Source organism: Meriones unguiculatus, chromosome 2, assembly GCF_030254825.1.
Source record: "Meriones unguiculatus strain TT.TT164.6M chromosome 2, Bangor_MerUng_6.1, whole genome shotgun sequence".
Taxonomy (NCBI): domain Eukaryota; kingdom Metazoa; phylum Chordata; class Mammalia; order Rodentia; family Muridae; genus Meriones; species Meriones unguiculatus.
Genome location: NC_083350.1, coordinates 148,540,768 through 148,561,357, shown reverse-complemented (window position 1 = coordinate 148,561,357; position 20,590 = coordinate 148,540,768). Strand labels below are relative to the sequence as shown.

Sequence of the window (20,590 nt, the reverse complement as noted above, 5' to 3'; positions counted from 1 at the left end):
TAGGTGCTGAAAAAGCCTTTAACAAAATCCCAAGCCCCTCCATGATAAAAGTCTCATAAAGATCTAAAATACAAGGAGTATACCTAAACACAATAAAGGCAACATATTTTACAGCAAGCCAAAACCCAACATTAAAAGTAGAGAAACTTAAAGCAATTCCACTAAAATCGAGGAAACACAACAAGGCTATTCACTAGCTTTGTATCTATTCAATATAGTACCTGAAATTCTAGGTAGAGCAATAAGCAACTAAAGGAAGTCAACGGGATACAAGTTAGAAAGGAAGAAGTCAAAGTATCGTTATTCTCAGATGAGATCATTGTATATGCAACTGACCTCCAAAATCTAGAGAATTCTTACAGCTGATAAAACACCTTCAGCAAAAACTCAAAAAAAAAAAAAATCAGTAGGCCACCTTTATATATAAGTGATAAATGGGCTAAGAAAGAAATTAGGAAAACACCTTTCACAATAGCCACAAGTAATATAAAATATCTTGGTGAAATTCTAAGAATGCAAGTGAAATACTGTATGACAATAACTTCAAGTCTTTGATGAAAGAAATTGAAAAAGATATCAGAAGATTGAAAGATTTCCCATGCTCAAACATCAACAGGATTAACATAGTAAAAGTTGCTATCTTACCAAAAGCAATCTAAAGATTCAATACAAAATTCCAACACAATTCTTTACAGACCTTGAAAGAACAATTCAACTTCATATGGGGAAAAAAGGATAGCTAAAACAATCCTGTACAATATTTTGGAGGTTGAAATCCCTGATTTCAAACTGTACTACAGAGCAAATGTAATAAAAACTGCATTGTATTGGCATAAAAATGCACTGGTTGATCAATGGAATAAAAATGAAGACCCAGAAATAAATCCACACACTTATGGACACTTGATTTCTGAAAAAGGAACCATAACCATACAATGGAAAAAAGAAAGCATTTTCAACAAATGATGCTGGTCTAACTGGATGTCTTCATGTAGAAGAATGCAAACATCCTTATTTATCACCCTACACAACTCAAGTCCAAGTGGATCAAAGACCTCAAAGACCTCAACATAAAATATACACTAAATCTAAAAAAAAAAAAAAAAAAAAAAAGGGAGGGGGGCATAGCCTTGAACTCACTGGTACTGGAAATAACTTCCTGAACAGAACATCAACAGCTCAGGTACTAAGATCAACAATTAAATAAATGGGACCTCATAAAATCGAAAAGCTCTGCAAGGCAAAGGACATTAGTCACTAATAAACCAAATAATTCAATCTAGAACAAAGTAATCCATTTCTTTCAGAATTTTTATACCTGTAACTTTATAGTCAGTCAGTTGACAATGTGAGACGGGCACTGTTCTACGTAAGGCTGTCTATCTGTGGATAGACTCTATAAGATGCAAAATATGTATGTAGATTGTTTTTGGCAGAATGGTTCTTTTCACTATGTTAATCCTATGGATCCATGAGCATAATAAACCCCACACCTATGGATACTTGATTTTTGACAAAGAAGCCATTCAATGAAAAGAAGAATCTTCAACAAATGGTGCTGGTTCAACTGGATGTCTACATGCAGAAAAATACGCTGTGTCTGTTTCAGGCGCTAGGATGACGCTCAGTGGTAGAGCACTTGCCTACTATACTTGAGGACCCGATTTGTATCTTTAGTCTCAAAATTTAAAAAAATATATATATTTCTTTCTTTTTTTAATTTTTCTTTTGGTTTTTTGAGACAGAGTTTCTCTGAGTTAAATAGCCCTGGCTATCCTAGACTCACTTTGTAGTCCAGGCTGGCCTTGAACTCATGAAGTGCTGGGATTAGAGGCACGTGTCCCCATGCCTGACTCCTTTATTTTATTTATTTTTCCATGCCTGTCTATCCTCAAATACACAGAGATCTGCCTGCTTCTGTTTCTCAGAGTGCTTGGATGAAAGGTTTTGCCCTGCGTTTCTTAAACTCAGCACTATTGATATTGAACTTGGTAATACTTTAGAACATGTGGGGCCCCTAGGGCACTGTGAATCATCAGCCTTACTCTTGACTTCGACTAGGCACAGAGCATCCTCCCAGTTACAAGAAAAAGTTTTTGCTGACCTGGGCACACGTGGTCCTTTTTAAATCCTAGCTTCCTCCCTGTACCTCTGGTATACAGGAGAGATAACCTTGTTTATAAGTCTTTAAAACCCCAGCATTCTCTTCTTCCCATAGTTCAGCCCATATTTGATTACCTTTCCATATAGAGCTCAACTTCAACATCTGAGCAGCAGTTATTCTAAACTTTGGCGAGCTTTGTATTCTGCAGCAACTGTATGTTTACGTAGTCATAAAAAATAGTGGATCTCACCCATCCCTCACCCACTTCCCCCCAAACTAAGCATCCCGTGAAACCATTGCAACTATCACAAAACAAGTTACTCACACCCACATAAGTCTACAATTTACTTAGTTTTCTCAATTTTGCTTGTAATAAGTAGTTATTCAGCTGAAGTAACAACATTTTATTGTAAGCTGTGCACCAGTCAACAATCAAAAAATGCAAAGTAGATTCCTCTGGTCCCGTTACAAGCATCTGATGCCTTTTTATGCACCATTTGCTTTTTGCTTCTTTTTACACTGATTCACTCTAACATGTGCCTTAAGAGCCTTAAAATAATGATATAACTTCAAAATTTGGAAATTTTTAAAACTAGTTTAAATTTAAATAACATTTCAATTTTTGTAAACTAGTCACACAGGAAAAATTAGTATTAGATGAAAAGATCAAGTGAAAGCATTCTCAAATTACGTTAAAAATAAATCTTAATAAAGAAATACAATTTACTTTTCAAAAAAAGTAACCCAAGTTTCTTTAAAAGGCCTTAATTCCAATTTTTATGACCTTTTAAAAATCTACGTATATACACAAATAGAAAACTCATTAATTATATATTATACCCAAGGCATACATTCATTGGGTTTGTAAAGTTACCTTCAGTCACTGGGGATGAACGATACCTCTCTTTCACTTCTACCCATGGTTCTGAGTCCAGGTCGGGCAAACTGGTAGACAAACCTCTAGATACCATTCAGAAGGTATTTTTTTTCAGTATTTTTCTTTGGCTTCAGTGGACTTCCAATTCTTGGAGAGTTTAGGGTAGACTCTAAAATTTTAAATTAGTTCTGCAATTAAAATACTGGTTCTTCTTACCCATAAATTGCATTTCATCTTTCCTTAATACAGATTTTTTTCCTGTACAAAATATAATTGATTTCAAAACCTTTCCATGATTTTTAAATATTAAAAAGAAAAGCCTCTAAATGAAGGAATGTCACCAACACTTATACAGAATATCACATTTGTTACAGCTTCAAGAACATCAGTGAGTCATCAATTATGACAATCAGTTTACTTGAGAATCAAACTGAATTCTCCAACCTGCACATTGAACTGTAGAATGTCAACTGCTATGAAGCCACAGGAAGTCTAAATACACACAATATTCAAGGCAAAATGATTTCCTGACAGACTGGCAGCCATTACTCCTACATCCACAGTTCTTGCATGAATGGCAGTGTGCCCACTTCCTACACACTTCATGATGAACACTGCAAAATAGATGCCACTACAGCAAAGCACCAGCAATAACACCTAACAGAACTGCAAGGGCCTCTCTAGGGGCTGGAGAAATGGCTCAGTGGGAAAGAGTACCTGTTCTTTTCAGGACTAAGCATCTATGTGGCAGACCACAACTATCTATAACTCCAGTTTTAGGGCATCTGACTCCCTCTTCAGACCTCTACAGGGTCCAGGCACACACAAGGTATACATGCATACATGCAGGCAAACATATACAAAACTAAAAATGAATAAATATTTTTTAAAAAGTAAAACCTTTCTTCACTTTACCTTTTCAGTTATTAATCAAAATAAATGTAAACTCTATAGAACTCAAGTTGTTTTCTCTAAGTTGCTTTTCAGAAGTTTAAAACTTTAAGTTATAATTTCATCCAAGTTAAAAGATTACCTATTTTAACCCTTGAATATACACAAAATTCATTTTTACAAGTGTATGCTCTAAAATTCTAAATATCATTACTTTCAAAATTAGATGAAAAGACCAAGTCAAAGCATTCTCAAAATTAGTTCACTGAAAACACCTCAACAGTGAATGTTGTATGCAGAAAGCTAAAAAAGATGAACACTAAGTCTTTTGCTTACTAAATTAAAGGCACAGAGCAGGAATGTGTGTAATGAGAGTTGCAAGATTTATTTCCATAAACATGCTAGAGTTGGATTTAGTGTCTTCCTCTTTGACACATGGATACACAACCATCAGATCACTATTAAAGAGGTAAGTTAATAATAGAATAGAAAAGCCAACAGAACACCCCAGTCAATACAGTGGGTATGGGCTTGTAAGCATATGGATCATGGCAGGCCTTTGGATTTGATGGCCAGAACAAGAAAAACAATTGTTCAATAAAATAGGTTCTAGTTATAAGGAGTAAAGAACCTGAAATGAGGCTCATTCTGAAATATGTTCAAGATAATTGTAAAATGTATCTAAAAATGACCTGGTATGTTCTGTACCTGATAAGCAAATATTAGGTATGTTATAATAATGTGGCTATATTAAATAAAATATCTATGAAACTATTACTGAAATTAAATGCTTTTGTTTACTTGCTGTTTTGTTTTTAGTCTCACTATGTAGCACTGTTTGCCTAGAACTTGCTGGGTGGACCTGCCTGGCCTGGAACTCACAAGCCATCAGCCTTCCTCTATGTCCTGGTGCTAGGAATAAAGATGTATGTCACTATGCCTGGCAAAAAATTTGTAGTTTAAGGCTATCCTTCTTGGGACACTGTTGCTTCACAACTTTCTCTAAAAACAGCAAATGTATCACCAATTCAAAGCATAAAACTAGTACAAATAAAATAAGGGATTATACTTTTTTCACACTGAGAGGAGTATACAAAAAAACAACTCCAAAGAACTGTTTTTCTAATACACTGAAATATCTATAAAATGGCCAAAGCTTTAAAACCACAAAGAAGCGCTGTCTTGTTAACCATGTGGCTGGGGTGACTTAGTTCCTTACACAGCCGTCATTAAATTTAGCTGAACTACCACGTACAGTAAAGATCTAAATGTCAGAATAGCAACGAGAGCCATAGTACAAAAAATAAAACTATAAGTTTTTTTTATGTTTATTTTTATTTAAGGGTCAGGGATGGAACCTGTGTGTAGGTGCCTAAGGAGGCCAGAGGAAGGTACTGGATCGCCTGGAGCTGGAGTTATAAACTGTTCTACATGAGTTTTCTGGAAGAGCAACAAGTGGTCTTTTTTTTATAATTATTATCATTTATTACAATTTATTCAATTTGTATCTCGGCTGTGGCCCCCTCCCTCATCTCCTCCCAATCCCACCTCCTCTCCTTCTTCCCCTCCCCCATGTCCCTCCCCTAGTCCATTGATAGTGGAGGTTCTCCCTAGCCAATCAGGTCTCATCAGGACTGGTTGCATTGTCTTCCTCTGTGGCCTGGCAAGGCTGCGCCCCCAGGGGGAGGTCATTGGAGAGCAGGCCACTGCAGTTAATGCCAGAGAGAGTCCCTGCTCCCCTGACTAGGGACCCTACTTGGAGACTGAGTCTATGGGCTACATCTGAGCCAGGCTTTTAGGTCCTCTCCATGCACTGTCCTGAGTGAGCTGGTCTAACTGGATGTCTACATATAGAAAAATGCATATAGATCCATATTTATCACCCTGCACAAAACTAAAGTCTAAATGGATCACAGACCTCAACATAAAACCAGACACACTAAATCTGTTAGAAGAAAAAGTGGAGAAGAACCTTGACCTCATTGGCACAGGAGACAACTTCCTGAACACAGCACAGGCTCTAAGCGCAACAATCAATAAATGGGACCTCATGAACTGAAAAGCTTCTGTAAAGCAAAGGGCACTGTCGTCAGAACAAAACGGCAGCAAGTGGTCTTCACAGCTAAAGCCACCTTTTCCAGGCCCAGTAGTTACTGTTTTAATGCACAAGTTTAGCCTTCTTATACTCAGCTAATAATTTATTATATGATCATCTCTTATGGTCTTCTAAGCTTGAATTATGGGTTTACCATGAGTTGTTCCATTATACTAAAAATTTATGTGCAATGTTGGAATTTACAGGGAATGTTAAGAAAAAAATTAGCACTATTGGAATGAAACTTTGAAGTTGCTCACTTTGTACTTAAACTTACACAAATATCGTTTTTTTTCTTCTAGACTCCTAATTTCTTTTATAACAAACATTTCAAATTAATTATTTTTCATAAACTAAAACCAACAGTTTAAGGATAATTTGGAATTTCTGACATTAATTTATGTAGGTAAAAATTTAGTAGACATAATACCTTGGTTACAATTTGTGAGAAGATGGACGATTCACTTTTTCTGACTTTCTGTTAAGTGAAAAGTGTCAGCCTGGCTCTCCAAAGATAAATGTCTGCTTTGATCTGGTGTGGCTTCTCCTTCACTGTGGGTTGACTATAGTTCTGGGTAATGAGGATTTCTTTAGGCACTTCTACATATAGCTTTTAAAGAAAGTCCCACAGCCTCTTCAGTAAGCATTAGGCCCTCTCACACATCATGAGCTGACAGTACATCACACACACACAGCAAACCCTGCATTCCAGAAGTCATCTTACCAGTCTCAAAATCAACCTTTTGTGGTGATTAAGATCTTCTGCTCAGTGGCAATGCCAACCCATGTTATACAATTCAACCTCCAAAGAGGAAAAAGTAGATATTTAAATTTCTGTGATGAAAAGGATCAATTATGTTAAAAATATTTTACCATACAAATGGCACAGAAAATATTATCAAGTTATTAAGATACTCTATTTTGAGATTAAAGGATATTAGATAAAAGCTTCAATCCTCTTCTTCACCTATAGTTACATAAGGCTGTCTATACTTCCTACCTTATTTCTTCTCCAACATATAGTGACATAGTAGTAATCCAAGCAATCTAGAAGTAGACTAACAAGGCCAGAATATGAAGATTCAAATGAAATAGAGGCGGACACATTTACTCCTGTGAACTAATGTGAATAAGGATGATTCTATCAGCATCCCATATATTTATTTCTTCATTTTATCATCTACTCGCCTTTTATATAATACAAAGAATCTTGCATTAATGTGACATTTATTTACACTGACTTATTTGTATGCATCTGAACATATGTTGAAAAGGTAAAATATAAAAAACTTTGATTTTATTCTCGCAATTTTATTAATAATGCATAAATGCTTATTGGAAAGGCATCTCCAGCTTGACTGACCTATCTCAGCTAACTTATAGAAAAAATATTTCCATATTACCCAACGCTCCCAATTAATTGTTCATAAGCTGGCTAAAAATAAACTTGAACCCCAAGTTTATTTGCAGAAAAAAATACTTTCTATTTTATTCAACATTCCCAACTAATTGCTCATAAGCTGGTTAAAAAGGATCCCAAGAGGCAGGTGTTAGTGGCGCACACCTTTAATACCAGCATTTGGGAGGGGGAGGCAGGTGGATCTCTGTGAGTTCAAGGCCATCCTAGTCAAAAGAGTGAGTTCCAGGACAGCCAGAGCTATACAGAGAAACCCTGTCTTGAAAAACCAAAACCAAATCAAACCAAAAACAACAAAACTGTTCACAGTCTTTTATTCAATCTTTAGGAATAGAAACCTAAATTTCACTTCTTTAAAAACATACCCTCGCTGAGTGGTGGTGGTGTACACCTTTGATCCCAGAACTTGGGAGGCAGAGGTAGGTGGATCTCTGTGAGTTCGAGGCCAGCCTGGTCTACAGAGTGAGTTCCAGGGCAGTCCGGGCTACACAGAGAAACCTTGTCTCAAAACAAAAACAACCCATATCCTATTTTTTTTCAGAGAAGTAAAATTACAGGTACAAAACATCTGCAGAAAGATAAAACTATAGGGCACAAAACATTTGAAACTTTCAGGTTGTACAGAAACTAGTTTTTTGTGACTTAAAGAGTAACAAAATCTACATATTGTTTCCAATTATAATTAAAACACCTTTACTATAGAATTTAGGTCATACGGAATTTAAAAGGAATAAAACCAAAGGAAATATTTTGGTTTCAAATAAAAACATCTGAAATTATCCATCACTGTTTCCTGACAGGCAGTATATTAGCTACCTTTCTTGTCACTGTAACAAAACTCTTGACAAGAAACAACTTAAGGGAAGAAAGATTTATTTTGGCTCACAGTTTGAGGGGTAGAATCCATGTTGCAAGGAAGGCATGGTGACAGAACCTGAAGTGGCTGGTCACACTGCATCTGCAGTCAGGAAGCACAGAGAGATGAGTGCTGGTGCTCAGGCTAAGCGCCCAGCCCACGGTTAGGATGGGTCTTCCCTCTTCAGTTAACCCTCTCTGGAAATGCCTCCACAGACATAGCCAGTCAAGTGGACAATAAAGGTTAATCATCCAAGTAACTACACTCCTCATCAACTTGAATCTCAAATAACTCACTGTTAAACCATTACATTATCATCTCTGACTCCCATAGGCTCATAAAGCAAAATGAATTCAGTCTGACTTCAAAAGATGCTATAGTCTTCAACTGTCCTAACATGTTCAAAATTCTATGAGATGGAAGGCAAACTGGGCGTTTCTATAATTTCAGAAAATAAGTTATATACTCCCAATTTACAATGGCACAGAGTAAACACCCCTATTGCAACAGAGCAGGATGAGGTACAGCAAGGGAAGATCCGGCCAAAGCAAGTCCTAAAACCAGCAGGGCAAACACTAAACCTTGCAGCTCCATAACCAGTATCTGTGGCCTCTGGTACCACCCTCTGGGCTCCTTGACCAAGGACAACTCCATGCCCTCCAATTTTGTCACCTGTAGCATATATAGCCTCTCTCATGGGATGGTTCTACTCCTCCAGTTTTCCTTGGCAGATGCCCCATAATTTGGAATTTCCAACAGCCTAGAATTCTACTTTGCAACTTGACCTTCACAGCTTCAAACAATGGCATTCAGAGTCCCCCTTGCTACACAGTGTCAGCAGCTTCTGGGGTAAGCCTCCATGACCCTGTGACTTGCATTTTACATGGAGGTAAACTGCCAAACTGAGATGCTGTCTGGCCCCTCCTATCACTGCTGTAAGTAGCCCTTGTACAACTTGGCTTCTAAACCTGGGAAATATTTCTTATAGGAGTCTGTTTTCACAGCAGGGAACCCTATCACTGACAGTCTCAAGTTTGATTTCATCTTCTTTCAAATAAATTTTTAATTTAACTAGTTGGAGACTTCCATAGGTTTTATCCTATCTTAGTGAAGAACATGAGATATCACTTTTTGAAACTATTTTCCTTAAAAATTACAAAAGCTTTGTGTACATTATTATGCTTGCTGGCAACTTTAAATGTTCTTCCCCAAACTGCACATTTTTCAATCTTTCTGCTTTCTCCTGCTATAGATCTGAATAAGAGCAGTGAGTGAGTAGTAAACATGCTTCAGCCTAAATGCAATGCTGTTTTGAAACTGCCTCTGCCAAACAAACTGCAAATCACTCTGACTTACATTTTCAGGAATGGGCAGAATACACGCAAGATTCTTCGTCACAATAAAATGCAAATACCTTTTACCACAGTTCCCCTCAAAGTACTTGCCCCTCTCTGACAAAATCTGAGCACCAGGTTCACGTTCTACCTTTCATTGGCATGCTGGTCCTCCATAAGAATGGCCCACTAATCTCTGTGTATCGCACCCCTGTCTTCCACATTCCTTCTGATAAGCAGTTCCATGCCTACAAACATCACAATGAGGTTTATCACAGTAACAGCTCTAGTCCTTGGTACCAACCTTCTTTATTAATTACTTTTATCATTGCTGTGCCCGAATTCCTGACAAGGAGGGTTTATTCTGGTGTATGGCTTGAGAGGCATGGATAGTCAGGCAGTGCTTTCATGCCAACATATGAAATACAATTGTGAAGCCAGCAACAGGGCTCTGAAGATAAGGGCACTTGCTGGGCAAATCTGACCATCTGAGTTTAGTACCTGAATCCCATGATGGAAATAAAGAACCAACCTCAAAAGTTGTCCTCTTACCTCTACACATACACACACACCATGACACACATATGTCCACACTCAAAAACACACATATCATATATACACAATAATAAATGAAACAAAAAAAGAAAAGCCCTCAAAAACAATTTTGAAGCATAAAGGAAAAATGCCCTTATTTATTTAACTTAAATTTCTTACCCCTTAAGTATTCACATTAATACATCTTATAGTACATGTGAAATATGACAACATGTGAGTTATGCAAAGTATACTATATTAAAGAGCAAGTCAAATAGCAAAGGACCTAACAATTTTGGAAATGCTACTCAATCCTCTCTTTTTCTGCTTTATTGATCTGGGCAAAGTATAAATGCCTGGAAACAAAAGATAGAATTTGCAGTATTTCCCCAATGATAACAATTAACTTTCCCACCATGAATGAAGTAGCCCGTGCAGCCTAAGCTAATGACATAGAAAGGAGAAGCTCCTACAGTAACAACAGCAGTCCTCTGGTCTGTCTCACATCATTATCGTAAAGGTGGTTATCTCCACTGCAGGCTGGCCCAACCTTCTCCACAAGGGGGTGGGCGTAGACATTCTTGCACAGAAGACAGTATGGTCACTCTCACTTCTGCAGCACGATTTGCTCTCATATTTACATGGTATTTCAGGGAGTCACCTACTCCACTGTACATTCCGATCATATGACATCCAAGAGCATCAGTAGATCATCACCCTGACTGAAAAAAGGTTAAGCACACATATTTTTCCCAAGAGCAATTATCTTTAAAATGAACCAGGCAAAAATTCTTAGTACAAAAAATTCTCAACACACTTTTGAGTTTTTGGAAACTCAAAAGAACCAGGTTAAAGAAAATCCCAATTCTCTTTTAGAATATGGGTTGTCTTAATATTTTCAAGACAAGGTTAAAGTATGTTAGTAACAAAAGAAAAGGAAGGCTAGCCCACCCCTGGGCACAAAATTTGGCTCTTTCAGTTTTATATGGAGAAAATTGGCATAACATGTAGTCATTTAGTAGAATTAAAAAAAAGATAGGGAAAAAGACCAATCAAAACACACACAAAATCTAAGATGAAGAAACATTAACAGAACTTTACCTATGATTCTGTATAATTATAGTTTAGCTGGGAGCTAATTTATAGGATTGGGAAGACCAGGAGCCATTTAATTAGCTTCAGTTTTTCTATGAAGCTCAGTAAACTACAGATGGATGGGCAAACTCATCACGCAGTCCACTAGAAGACAAGCAGTTACCTGTATGGGAGCCAAAGGCTTGGCCTGGTATGAACTCCGGACAATCAATCAACTGAGAGAAGTCTGTCTGAGGCACATTTCGTGGAGGAGGGCCTGGAATTGGCCATTTTTCTGGTTCTATTTTTTTCCTCATTTTTTCATCCACAATTTCTACTTCTGTGCTATCCTTAAGTGCCTGACAATAAAAAGTTTAAGCTATTAAGGTGACATTCAAAAGGTCTTAGTTGTGTGCTTTGTATTTCTAATACAAAAACTACAAAGCTTCAATTTATCAGACTGTAATATACTTAGTGTCTACAAAACTAAGTCCATGGGATTTAAAAATCCCATCTCTAATTCCAGTGAATAAAGAAGGCTGAAGCTGTAACTCACTTGCTAGAGTGCTGCTTTCCTAACATGACACATGTCCTGGGTTATAGCGCAAGTACCTAAGAAAAGTCTTGTATGGTAAAGCATGCCTGCAATCTCAGCACTTGGGTGGTAGAGGCAAATCTGGGCTATACAAGACCCTATCTCAAGATGAATGTATAAAAAAGAAACCACACTGATAGTTAACAAGAAAACAACTGACTGATTACTAACCAAAGATGAGACAAAAACTGTTTGTTACAGACCCTGTGGAATTTATTCCCTATGTAGAAAACAGCCTATAGTATCACTATGTGGTACCACATACAAGGCTTTATATTCTGTCTTTAGAAAATGAACAGGGGAAATCAAACTTAAAAGAAATGAAATATTCACTATTCATGCCTTCTGAAAAATTATGGAAGATAGGCATGATGGTACATGCCTATAATTTGAACACTAAGGAGGGTGGGATGGCAGGATCACTACCCTTGCATATGCCATGGTGAACATGAGGAGTCAGAGAACAACTTGTAGAAGTCAGTTCTCTTCTTCATCATGTGGGTTCCATGGAAAGGACACAGGTCTTCAAAGTTAATAGCAAGCACCCTTACATGGACGCATTTCAACAGCCCACTTTTTTCTTTCCTTTTTTTTTTAAGACATAAAAAAATTATTATTTACAATTTATTTGCTTTGTATCCCAGTTGTAGCCCTTCCCTCATCTCTTCCTGGTCCACCCTCCCCCTCTTCCTTATCCCACTTTCCTAGCTCTCTGATAGGGGAAGTCCTCTTCCCCTACTATCTGACCCTAGCCTATCAGGTCCCATCAGAACTGCCTGGATCCTCTTTCTCTATGAGCTGGCTAGGTTGCCCTACCAGGAAGAAGTGATCAAGGAGCAGGCAACTGAGCTCATGTCGGAGACTGTCTTTTCTCCCCTTACTAGGAACCCACATGGAGACTGAGCTGTCTATGGGCTACATCGGAGCAGGAGGTCTAGGTCCTTTCCATGCATGGTCTTTGGTTGATGTATAGTCTCTGCCATCCCCCCTGGGCCAGCTTGTTTTTGGATATTCATATAGATAAACCCAGGACTGCATGTACACTGGCCAGATATTCTACCACTGAGCAGTACACCTTTTTTTTAAACCCTATTTTTAGGGCAGTTTAGGTTCTTTGAAAATTGAATATAACTTAAATTCTTTTTTCAACAATATTTACCTCCAAGATGAGATTAAGGTTTGTGGTGAGAGCCTGCACACGGTGAAAACCAGCAATCAGGGAAATGGGCAGAAATCCCTGTTCATCCATCTTTCTTCGAAGAAAGAAGTCCCGCTCCAAATTCTCTATGCTGAAATAATACTCACTAAGAAAGGAGAGGACATGAGTTCATCTACTCATTTGGCAACACAGAGCTGTACAACAACTGCTACCAAAAAATCTTCTCTGGTTAATAATACTATCTTACAGGTTAGGCAAACTATAACATGGAATACAACAAAGCAACAGGCAAATATGAATGAGACCAAGCAAAACCCTGCTCAATTAATAATTTCTTTTACACACAAACAGAAACTTAGAATATTGATTAAAAATTAACACTATATAGAATAACTTCACCTAAGTCTAATAAATTAAAAGCTAATTTTAAAATCCATTTGTTTATATTGTTTGGAATCCAGTCAACAAATCTAACCATATATATATATATATATATATATATATATATATATATATATATATGCTGGGTAAATGAAAATGAAAACCCAGGCCTGAACCTTCCAATGAGTCACTCCCACAAAGATTTCATTACAAGCCTGGCATGGTGGTGCACGCCTTTAATCCGAGCACTCAGGGAGGCAGAGGCAGTTCAAGGCCAGCCTGGTGTACAAAGTGAGTCCAGAATAGCCAAGGCTACACAGAGAAACCCTGTCTCAAAAATACCAAAACAAACAAACAAAGACAGGATCCCAGTTGGGATAAAGAGAAACTCATGGTGACACTACAGCTGGAAATCCTACAGCTTCCCACTCCCAGAAAAAGTTTTAAGAGGCAGCAAGGCAGGAGAAAACACACAATTTCACATTTCTCAATGTAAAACTCCATTACTAGGTAAACCTTGAACTACTTAGGACAAATTCTAACCTTGAAAAACTAAGCACTTCTAAATATCAACAAGTGTTTTGAAGTAACATTTCACTTGTAGAAAGGGGCAGATTTACCCTACTTTAAAAACATAAGAGATCTAAAGCCAGGCGTACGGAATGGCATGCGCCTTTATTTAATCCCAAGGCTCAGGTGGCTGAAGCAGGTGGAATCTCCATGGTCTACAGAGCTCCAGGCCAGCAGGGACTACACAGATAAACCCTAAACAAAACAAAACAAAAAAGACATCTAACTCTGTCCTGTGTAATATTTATCAGTCAAAAGTTCAAAGTTCTCATAGAGAACTCAGCAACACTATTCAATCATTTACTCTTAAACAGTAAAAAAAATTAAAGTCACACATTCTCATTTGCCTAATCAGGTGCCTCAAAATCTTGAAATGTCTCATATTACAAAACCTGGGACAATACACTAGATATCTGATGTAGTCATAAGCTTAAACTGTACTTAGATGCAGATTCCTAAATCAATAATAAGCTTCCCTTTAAAGGTAATCCACTGTGAAGACCCAACTATTAAGTAAATCCACAAATCACTATTAGCTACGGTCTATGTTGGGTTACAAACACACTAATCTGTAAATCTGAATGAGAAGACTGTCCCAAAAAGAAATAATCACAGTAGAAGTTTAAACCAGTGTGGTGAGGCAGGAGGAATCAGGGCAAGCCTGGGCTCCATGAGTGCCTATCTCAAAATGAAAAATAAAAATCTAAAACTTAAATGTTCTTACACAAAAAATTACTGATATAAAATTTTCATTTGAAGTGACTGAGACTACCCATTAGAAATAGTGAAGCATCTTACTTTAAAATATAATTTTCAGCTACCTAGTTAGCTCAGTTGGTTAGAGTGTAGTACTAGTAAAATAATTAGTACAGGGTACAATGAAAACTTAAAGGCAAATGCAAAGCCTAATCCATCACCTCCCTAAGGAACAGAAACAGCATGACACAGTCTAAAGCACAACTTCTCAAAGCCACAACTCCAGTGAGCAGAGTGTGAACCGGCTTCTCTAAGCGACACTCGACACTCCATGGATGTTTGCCAAAAACCATGCCACTGAAACAACTCAAAGGGGTCATGTTCAATGTCTGACATTTTTCTCAGTGTCCTATATGTCCTACCTGAGCAGCTCTGCATTCTATAGTGCATGAGCAGAAACTGTCAACAAGGGAGTAGCTCTGCTCCCACCTCACTGACATGAACACAGCAGAGGGTGATTATCCTGACATGGAGTTGCATGCTCACTGTCAGGTCTCAGGAGGGAGCTAGCAGTAAGAGTTACAAAAGAAGACACGAATAATGGCATGAAGGTGACAGGCACTTTCTGGCCATAAAAAGGACCCTTTTCTCAGTCTTGTGCCCAACTGTAACAAAGAACAAATAAGCAAGTTGCTCTGAGAGTACATCACATCTACCATCGAGGCAATCACAGGCATCAAGATGACCAATGAAAAAATTAATTACTAGTCACAGAGAGGGATTCAGGTTCTTTTTTTTTTTATAAAAATGGTTGTTTTTTTAAAATGCTTGTGCCCTCTCAAAAATAAACCATTTTCTTTGTTATGCAAAGTAGAAAAATAATTAAGATTTTACCCAATTGGTTACACAAATCACTTGGGAAGGTTGTTTTAAGATTTGTTTTATATTTTTTATGATTTCCATTATATAAACATACCATCCAAATAAGCAAAAGGGTTAGTAGATCTTATGGAGAAGTAAGGTCTGAACTAAAACAGTCTCCTTTAATAGATATCATGAAGAAATAAGAGCTTAAAAGATTTAAAAAAATAATAATAAAACAAGGGCTAGAGAGATGGCTCAGAGGTTAAGAGCACTGGCTACTCTTCCAGATGTCCCGAGTTCAATTCCCAGCAACCACATGGTGGCTCACAACCATCTACAGTGAGATCTGGTGCCCTCTTCTGATATACATGCAGGCAGAACACTATCTAAATATTATCTTTAAAAAAAAATCTAAAAAAGGATAAAAACATTTAATGAAGCAATCAATTCCTATGAAAAAATTTAAAACATCAGGCACTATTTTAATCATTTACAAGTATTTTTATTATTGTTATTTTTCATATCTGTTTTGCTTTTTGAGACAGGGTTTTGTGCTGCATCTTCAGCTAGCTTTGAACTCACAGCAATCCTGCTTTAGCCATCCTAGTGTAGTGCTGGAGTTACAGGCATGCACCATCATACCAACTCGTTTACAAATTTTCATATAAACGTCTATTTGCAAATAAGAAACATTTTCCTTAATTTAAAATAATATGCAGAAGTTTTATAGTCTTACAGGAGAATGACAGGAACATGAACAAAGACAAAAATTTGTAAATACCTATTTTGTCATTCTCCTAGAAAAAAACCAAAACAATATTCTCATTCTCTAATTTTTACTATTTCAGCTTTGAATATGTGATAAAATAGACATAAATTTGCTACAGAAATAGACTATACCATCCTCTGCCTTTGCCTGACATCTACTTACATTTGGCGCTTAATGTACTCTTTAAGCAGTGTTTCTTCCACAGGATACACCTGCACACCTGTGCCATCATCATAGTAATACATCATGCTGGTGCTAAGTTCTGTGGGAAACGGCTGATCAGTCCTTTCCCCTGGCTCTCGATAACCATATGAATAATCAAAGTTCACTAGACACAAAGTAAGAGAAAGGTGACCACAGTTAAAAAAATAAAAATAAAAAAAGTAAGCAGTAATCATGAAGAGAAATCCAAAATAAAGAACTTCAAACACAAAACTGAATTTACAGCCAAACTAAAATAATTAGCTGAAACATCATGAAAGGTCAGTGAGATGGCTTAGCAGGTCACCAAGCCTAACACCCTGAGTACAGTCCTCAGGTCACACATAGTAGAAAGAACCAACTTCTGCAATTTGTCCTCTGATTTCCACATGCACAGCATAGCACACTGTCCTAAACACACATGTAACACATACATAACTAAAAATGTAAAAAAATTAACATAATACAGGGTAATATGAAAAATGAGGACATTTGTTAACTTTTTTTTTCAAAGCTTATCTAATTTAACAAAGGAAAAAAAGAATCTTGTGTCATACATCTAGGGTTTCCTCGACCTCGGCCTCTTCCCCGGCCACGGCCTCTTCCCCGGCCTCTAGCGGAACCTCGGATGGTACCACCCTCACTTCTCACACTGGATACTTCATCTTGATCATCTCTCTTTTCTCTATCCCGTCTCCAACCTTAAAATAAAAATATTTAATACATTCAAATTTGTGATTAAAATAATACAATTATCTTTATGAAAACATAATAACTACCCTCCCCCATTTTTTCTCTTTGGTATCTTTTATTTATTTTTTGATAATTTCATATCTGTATACAATGTATTTTGATTATATTAATCCCCTACCCACCTTTCTTTGGATAGTTTTTTTCAGAGAAAGTATCACTATGTAGCTGGGGCTGGCACTAAATTCAGAAATATGTCTGCGGTTACCTTTCAAGTGATGGGATTCAAGACAAGCATTACTTATAAACACCAGGCCTGGCTCCCCTTTGGAGGTTTTTGAAATAGACTCTAACTTGGTAGCCCAGGCTGGCCTTGAACTCTTAGATCTTTTTGCCTAAACTTTCCAGAGTGCTGGCATTATTAGGCAGGAGCCACCACACCCTCTCTCACTTCTATATTAACTAGTTGAGAGTAGTGGTTGGGCTGTCTTCAAACACAGGAAGAAATCCAAGGTGACCGTTAATATCTTTGACATAAAAAATGGGTGGGGGTAAGGAATGTACTGGCCATATAAACAACATTCTATAGTAAGTAAATAATACACTAGAAAGACAAAGAGGTCCTCTGCTAAGAATGTGCTGCTACACGCATATTCACACTGCCCCATGGCTACTGAATTTACATGTAAAACTCCTCTAAAAATACAATTTCCAAAAAACATGGAAATAGAAGGTATGTGTTTTAAAGAAAAGAGAAACTGAAAGCACATTTTAAAAATCCAGATAAAGAAGACACACGAGAACTGTATAACACACACTCTACCACCAGTATCTCTTATGCAAACATAAAATATTTAACATGAATGAAAAAACTGCTAACAGGCATAACACAGACATACTAGTAGTAAATGAACATAAAATATGATCCGGGACTAGGGATAAGAGCATTGGCTGTTCTTCCAAAGATCCTGAGTTCAATTCCCAGAAACCACATGGTGGCTCATAACCATCTATAGTGAAATTCGGTGCTCTCTTCTGGCATGCAAGCCCACATACAAGCAGAACAGTGTATGCATAATAAATATATTTAAAGAATGATGCTCCATCTGATTGACCCTGAGGAACAAGTCATGTCTCCAGTCTGATAGGCATTTTAAAGTCCTGTGATATCAATTTTGTTTTGTTCTTTTGGTAATATAGAGCATTTTGCATGATAGCTTAGCACTCCACAACAAGCTATGCTATCAGCTAAAATTCTGATCATGACAGAAGATCAGACAGGATATGGTATGCTGTTAGTGACAATGAAAATATCAACTTTAAAAACTAATTTGGACAAATGTGGCCCATGGCAGTTCAGTATCCAAGTGGGTTCCTTAGTAATAGGAACAGGGACTGTCTCTGACATGAACTGATTGGCCTGCTCTTTGATTACCTCCCCCTGAGTGTGGAGCAGCATTACCAGGCCACAGAGGAAGACAATGCAGCCACTTCTGATGAGACCTAATTGACTAGGATCAGAAGGAAGGAAAAGAAGACCTCCCCTATCAGTGGACTTGGGGAGGGGCATGTGTGCAGAAGGGGGAGGAAACCACAGGGGGGATACAAAGTGAATAAAGTGTAATTAATAAGGAATTTTTAAAAATTTAAAAAAAGAAATTACCAGAATAAAAAAAACTAATTTGGAGAAATCCAATATTTATGTAAACAAACAAATATTAGCAACAAGGATTTCCTTTTCTTTTCATTCTTGCTTTTTTTGAGATAGGGTTTCCTCTTTGGTTATCCTGAAACTCTGTAGACCAGATGCTTGCCTCAAACTCAAGAGATCTGTCTGCCTCTACTTCCTGAGTGCTGCTGGGATTAAGGGCATGGACCACCACTGCCTGCATCAAGAACGAAGATTTTCAACCTCATCTTTTTGATGCTGGTTAGAGGAGGGTGATATGTAACTACCCTGTGTGCTATTCAGATGTTTCACATCACATATCACTTCTGCTCATTAGGCAGCCCCCATAGCATCTATTCATTCCTCAGTAACGCCATCTAACATTATCTCCTTACTGAGAGCCGATGCCCTATAACTCTATCCTCAATGACAACTTACATTTCTTTGTAATATATGTGTCTGTTTATGCATGGATTTATGTCTACCACATGTGTAGAAGAGCCCACAGATGCTAGAAGAGGCCCCTGGATCCTTGGAACTGGTTACAGGTGGGTGTGTGCTGCTATGTGGGTGCTGGGACTGGTGTTCTTCAGGAGCAATGAGCATTTTAAGCACTGAATTATCTCTCCAGACCGTAAAATATTCTTGCTAAAAAATGGTTGCACACATTTACAATTCTAGATATTGAAAGGCTGAAGTAGGAGGATTTTGAGTTCTAGGCCAGTCTGGGCAACAATACCCAGTGATATCATATCTAAAGTAGATAAACCAAGTACTCTTTCCTTTAACCAACATAGGGCTTATTTTATACCATACCATAATGAACTCATAAAAAGTCTGATGTGATTTAAACATAAATGTCATTTTAGAAAGTATGTAGATGCCAGGCACTGTGGTGCACATTTTTATTCCCAACAACTGGGAAACAGAAGAGGAAGGTGGATCTCTGGTCTATACAGAGACTCTGCCTTAAAGAAAAAAAAAATTAAAAAGAAAAAAATAATAAGGTATTCCTAGTAAAAATTAGTAATTCAAAATCAATCATAAGTAAACATGACCCAAAACAAACCCAAAGTAAAGTGTATCTGTTTAAAATAATTCCTTTACCTTACAGGGAGTAGTGTGGTACATGCCTTTAATTCCAGCACTTTAACTGGAGGCAGAAGCTGACCAATCCCTGAATTCAAGGCCAGCCTGGACTATATAATGAGTTCCAGACAGAATGAGGTACACAGAGAAACCCTGTTCCAAAAACCACAGTAATATGTTGGGGGATGTCTTGTGTACCATGTATTCAGATACTGTTTTCTATGCTCCCCACCCCCAGATCTGGTTGTAAATGTGGGCATTATCACTTCTATGAAGAGTCTACTGTATGAATGTTGTGTAAACAATGCTGGAGAGCCAATGACTGGGCAGAGGAATAGGAAGGATGCACTTCCTATCCTAGTGAAGTGGCCAGGAGGAGGACAAGCAGGAGTTCCCCATGAAGACAGAGAGTTACAGCAGAAGGTCAAGGTAAGACTGAGATTGCAAGTAAAAGGTCACATGGCTGAGGCAGCCAGACTAGCATAACTGGGTTAAAATAGGTGGCTATCTACCCAGGTATAGAGCTTAAAGCTTGGTGGATAAATTTAATAGGTCTCTGTCAATTATTTGGGAACTAGAGCTAGTATTAGAAAAGGTCCCTAACTAATTCCATAATTCATCATCACATATTATCTTAAAAAAAATCAATGTCAGGAAAGACAAAGCAAAAGAACTATTAAAGACAATGATGGAGATGTTGCAGACTATTTGATCCCATTGTGAAC

General features: G+C 37.5%; 1 protein-coding gene and 1 pseudogene across 2 annotated transcripts in view; both read right to left on the bottom strand.

Annotated features, from left to right (window-relative positions):
- Positions 1–10,124, bottom strand: part of LOC110552046 (la-related protein 1B-like) — an 84,075-nt pseudogene extending 73,951 nt beyond the window's left edge.
- A 112-nt stretch (positions 10,125–10,236) lies between these two features.
- The window catches only part of LOC110552044 (la-related protein 1B-like), a 34,227-nt gene continuing 23,873 nt past the window's right edge, over positions 10,237–20,590 (bottom strand). For both annotated transcript variants that reach the window (XM_021643065.2, XM_021643067.2), the window contains exons 6-10: positions 16,975–17,118; positions 16,379–16,544; positions 12,937–13,081; positions 11,367–11,541; positions 10,237–10,830 (exon numbers count right to left, since the gene is read on the bottom strand). In XM_021643065.2, the coding sequence (XP_021498740.1) occupies positions 10,811–10,830; positions 11,367–11,541; positions 12,937–13,081; positions 16,379–16,544; positions 16,975–17,118 (650 nt within the window). In that variant the 3' untranslated portion in view covers positions 10,237–10,810. The remainder of the gene's footprint in view (positions 10,831–11,366; positions 11,542–12,936; positions 13,082–16,378; positions 16,545–16,974; positions 17,119–20,590) is intronic.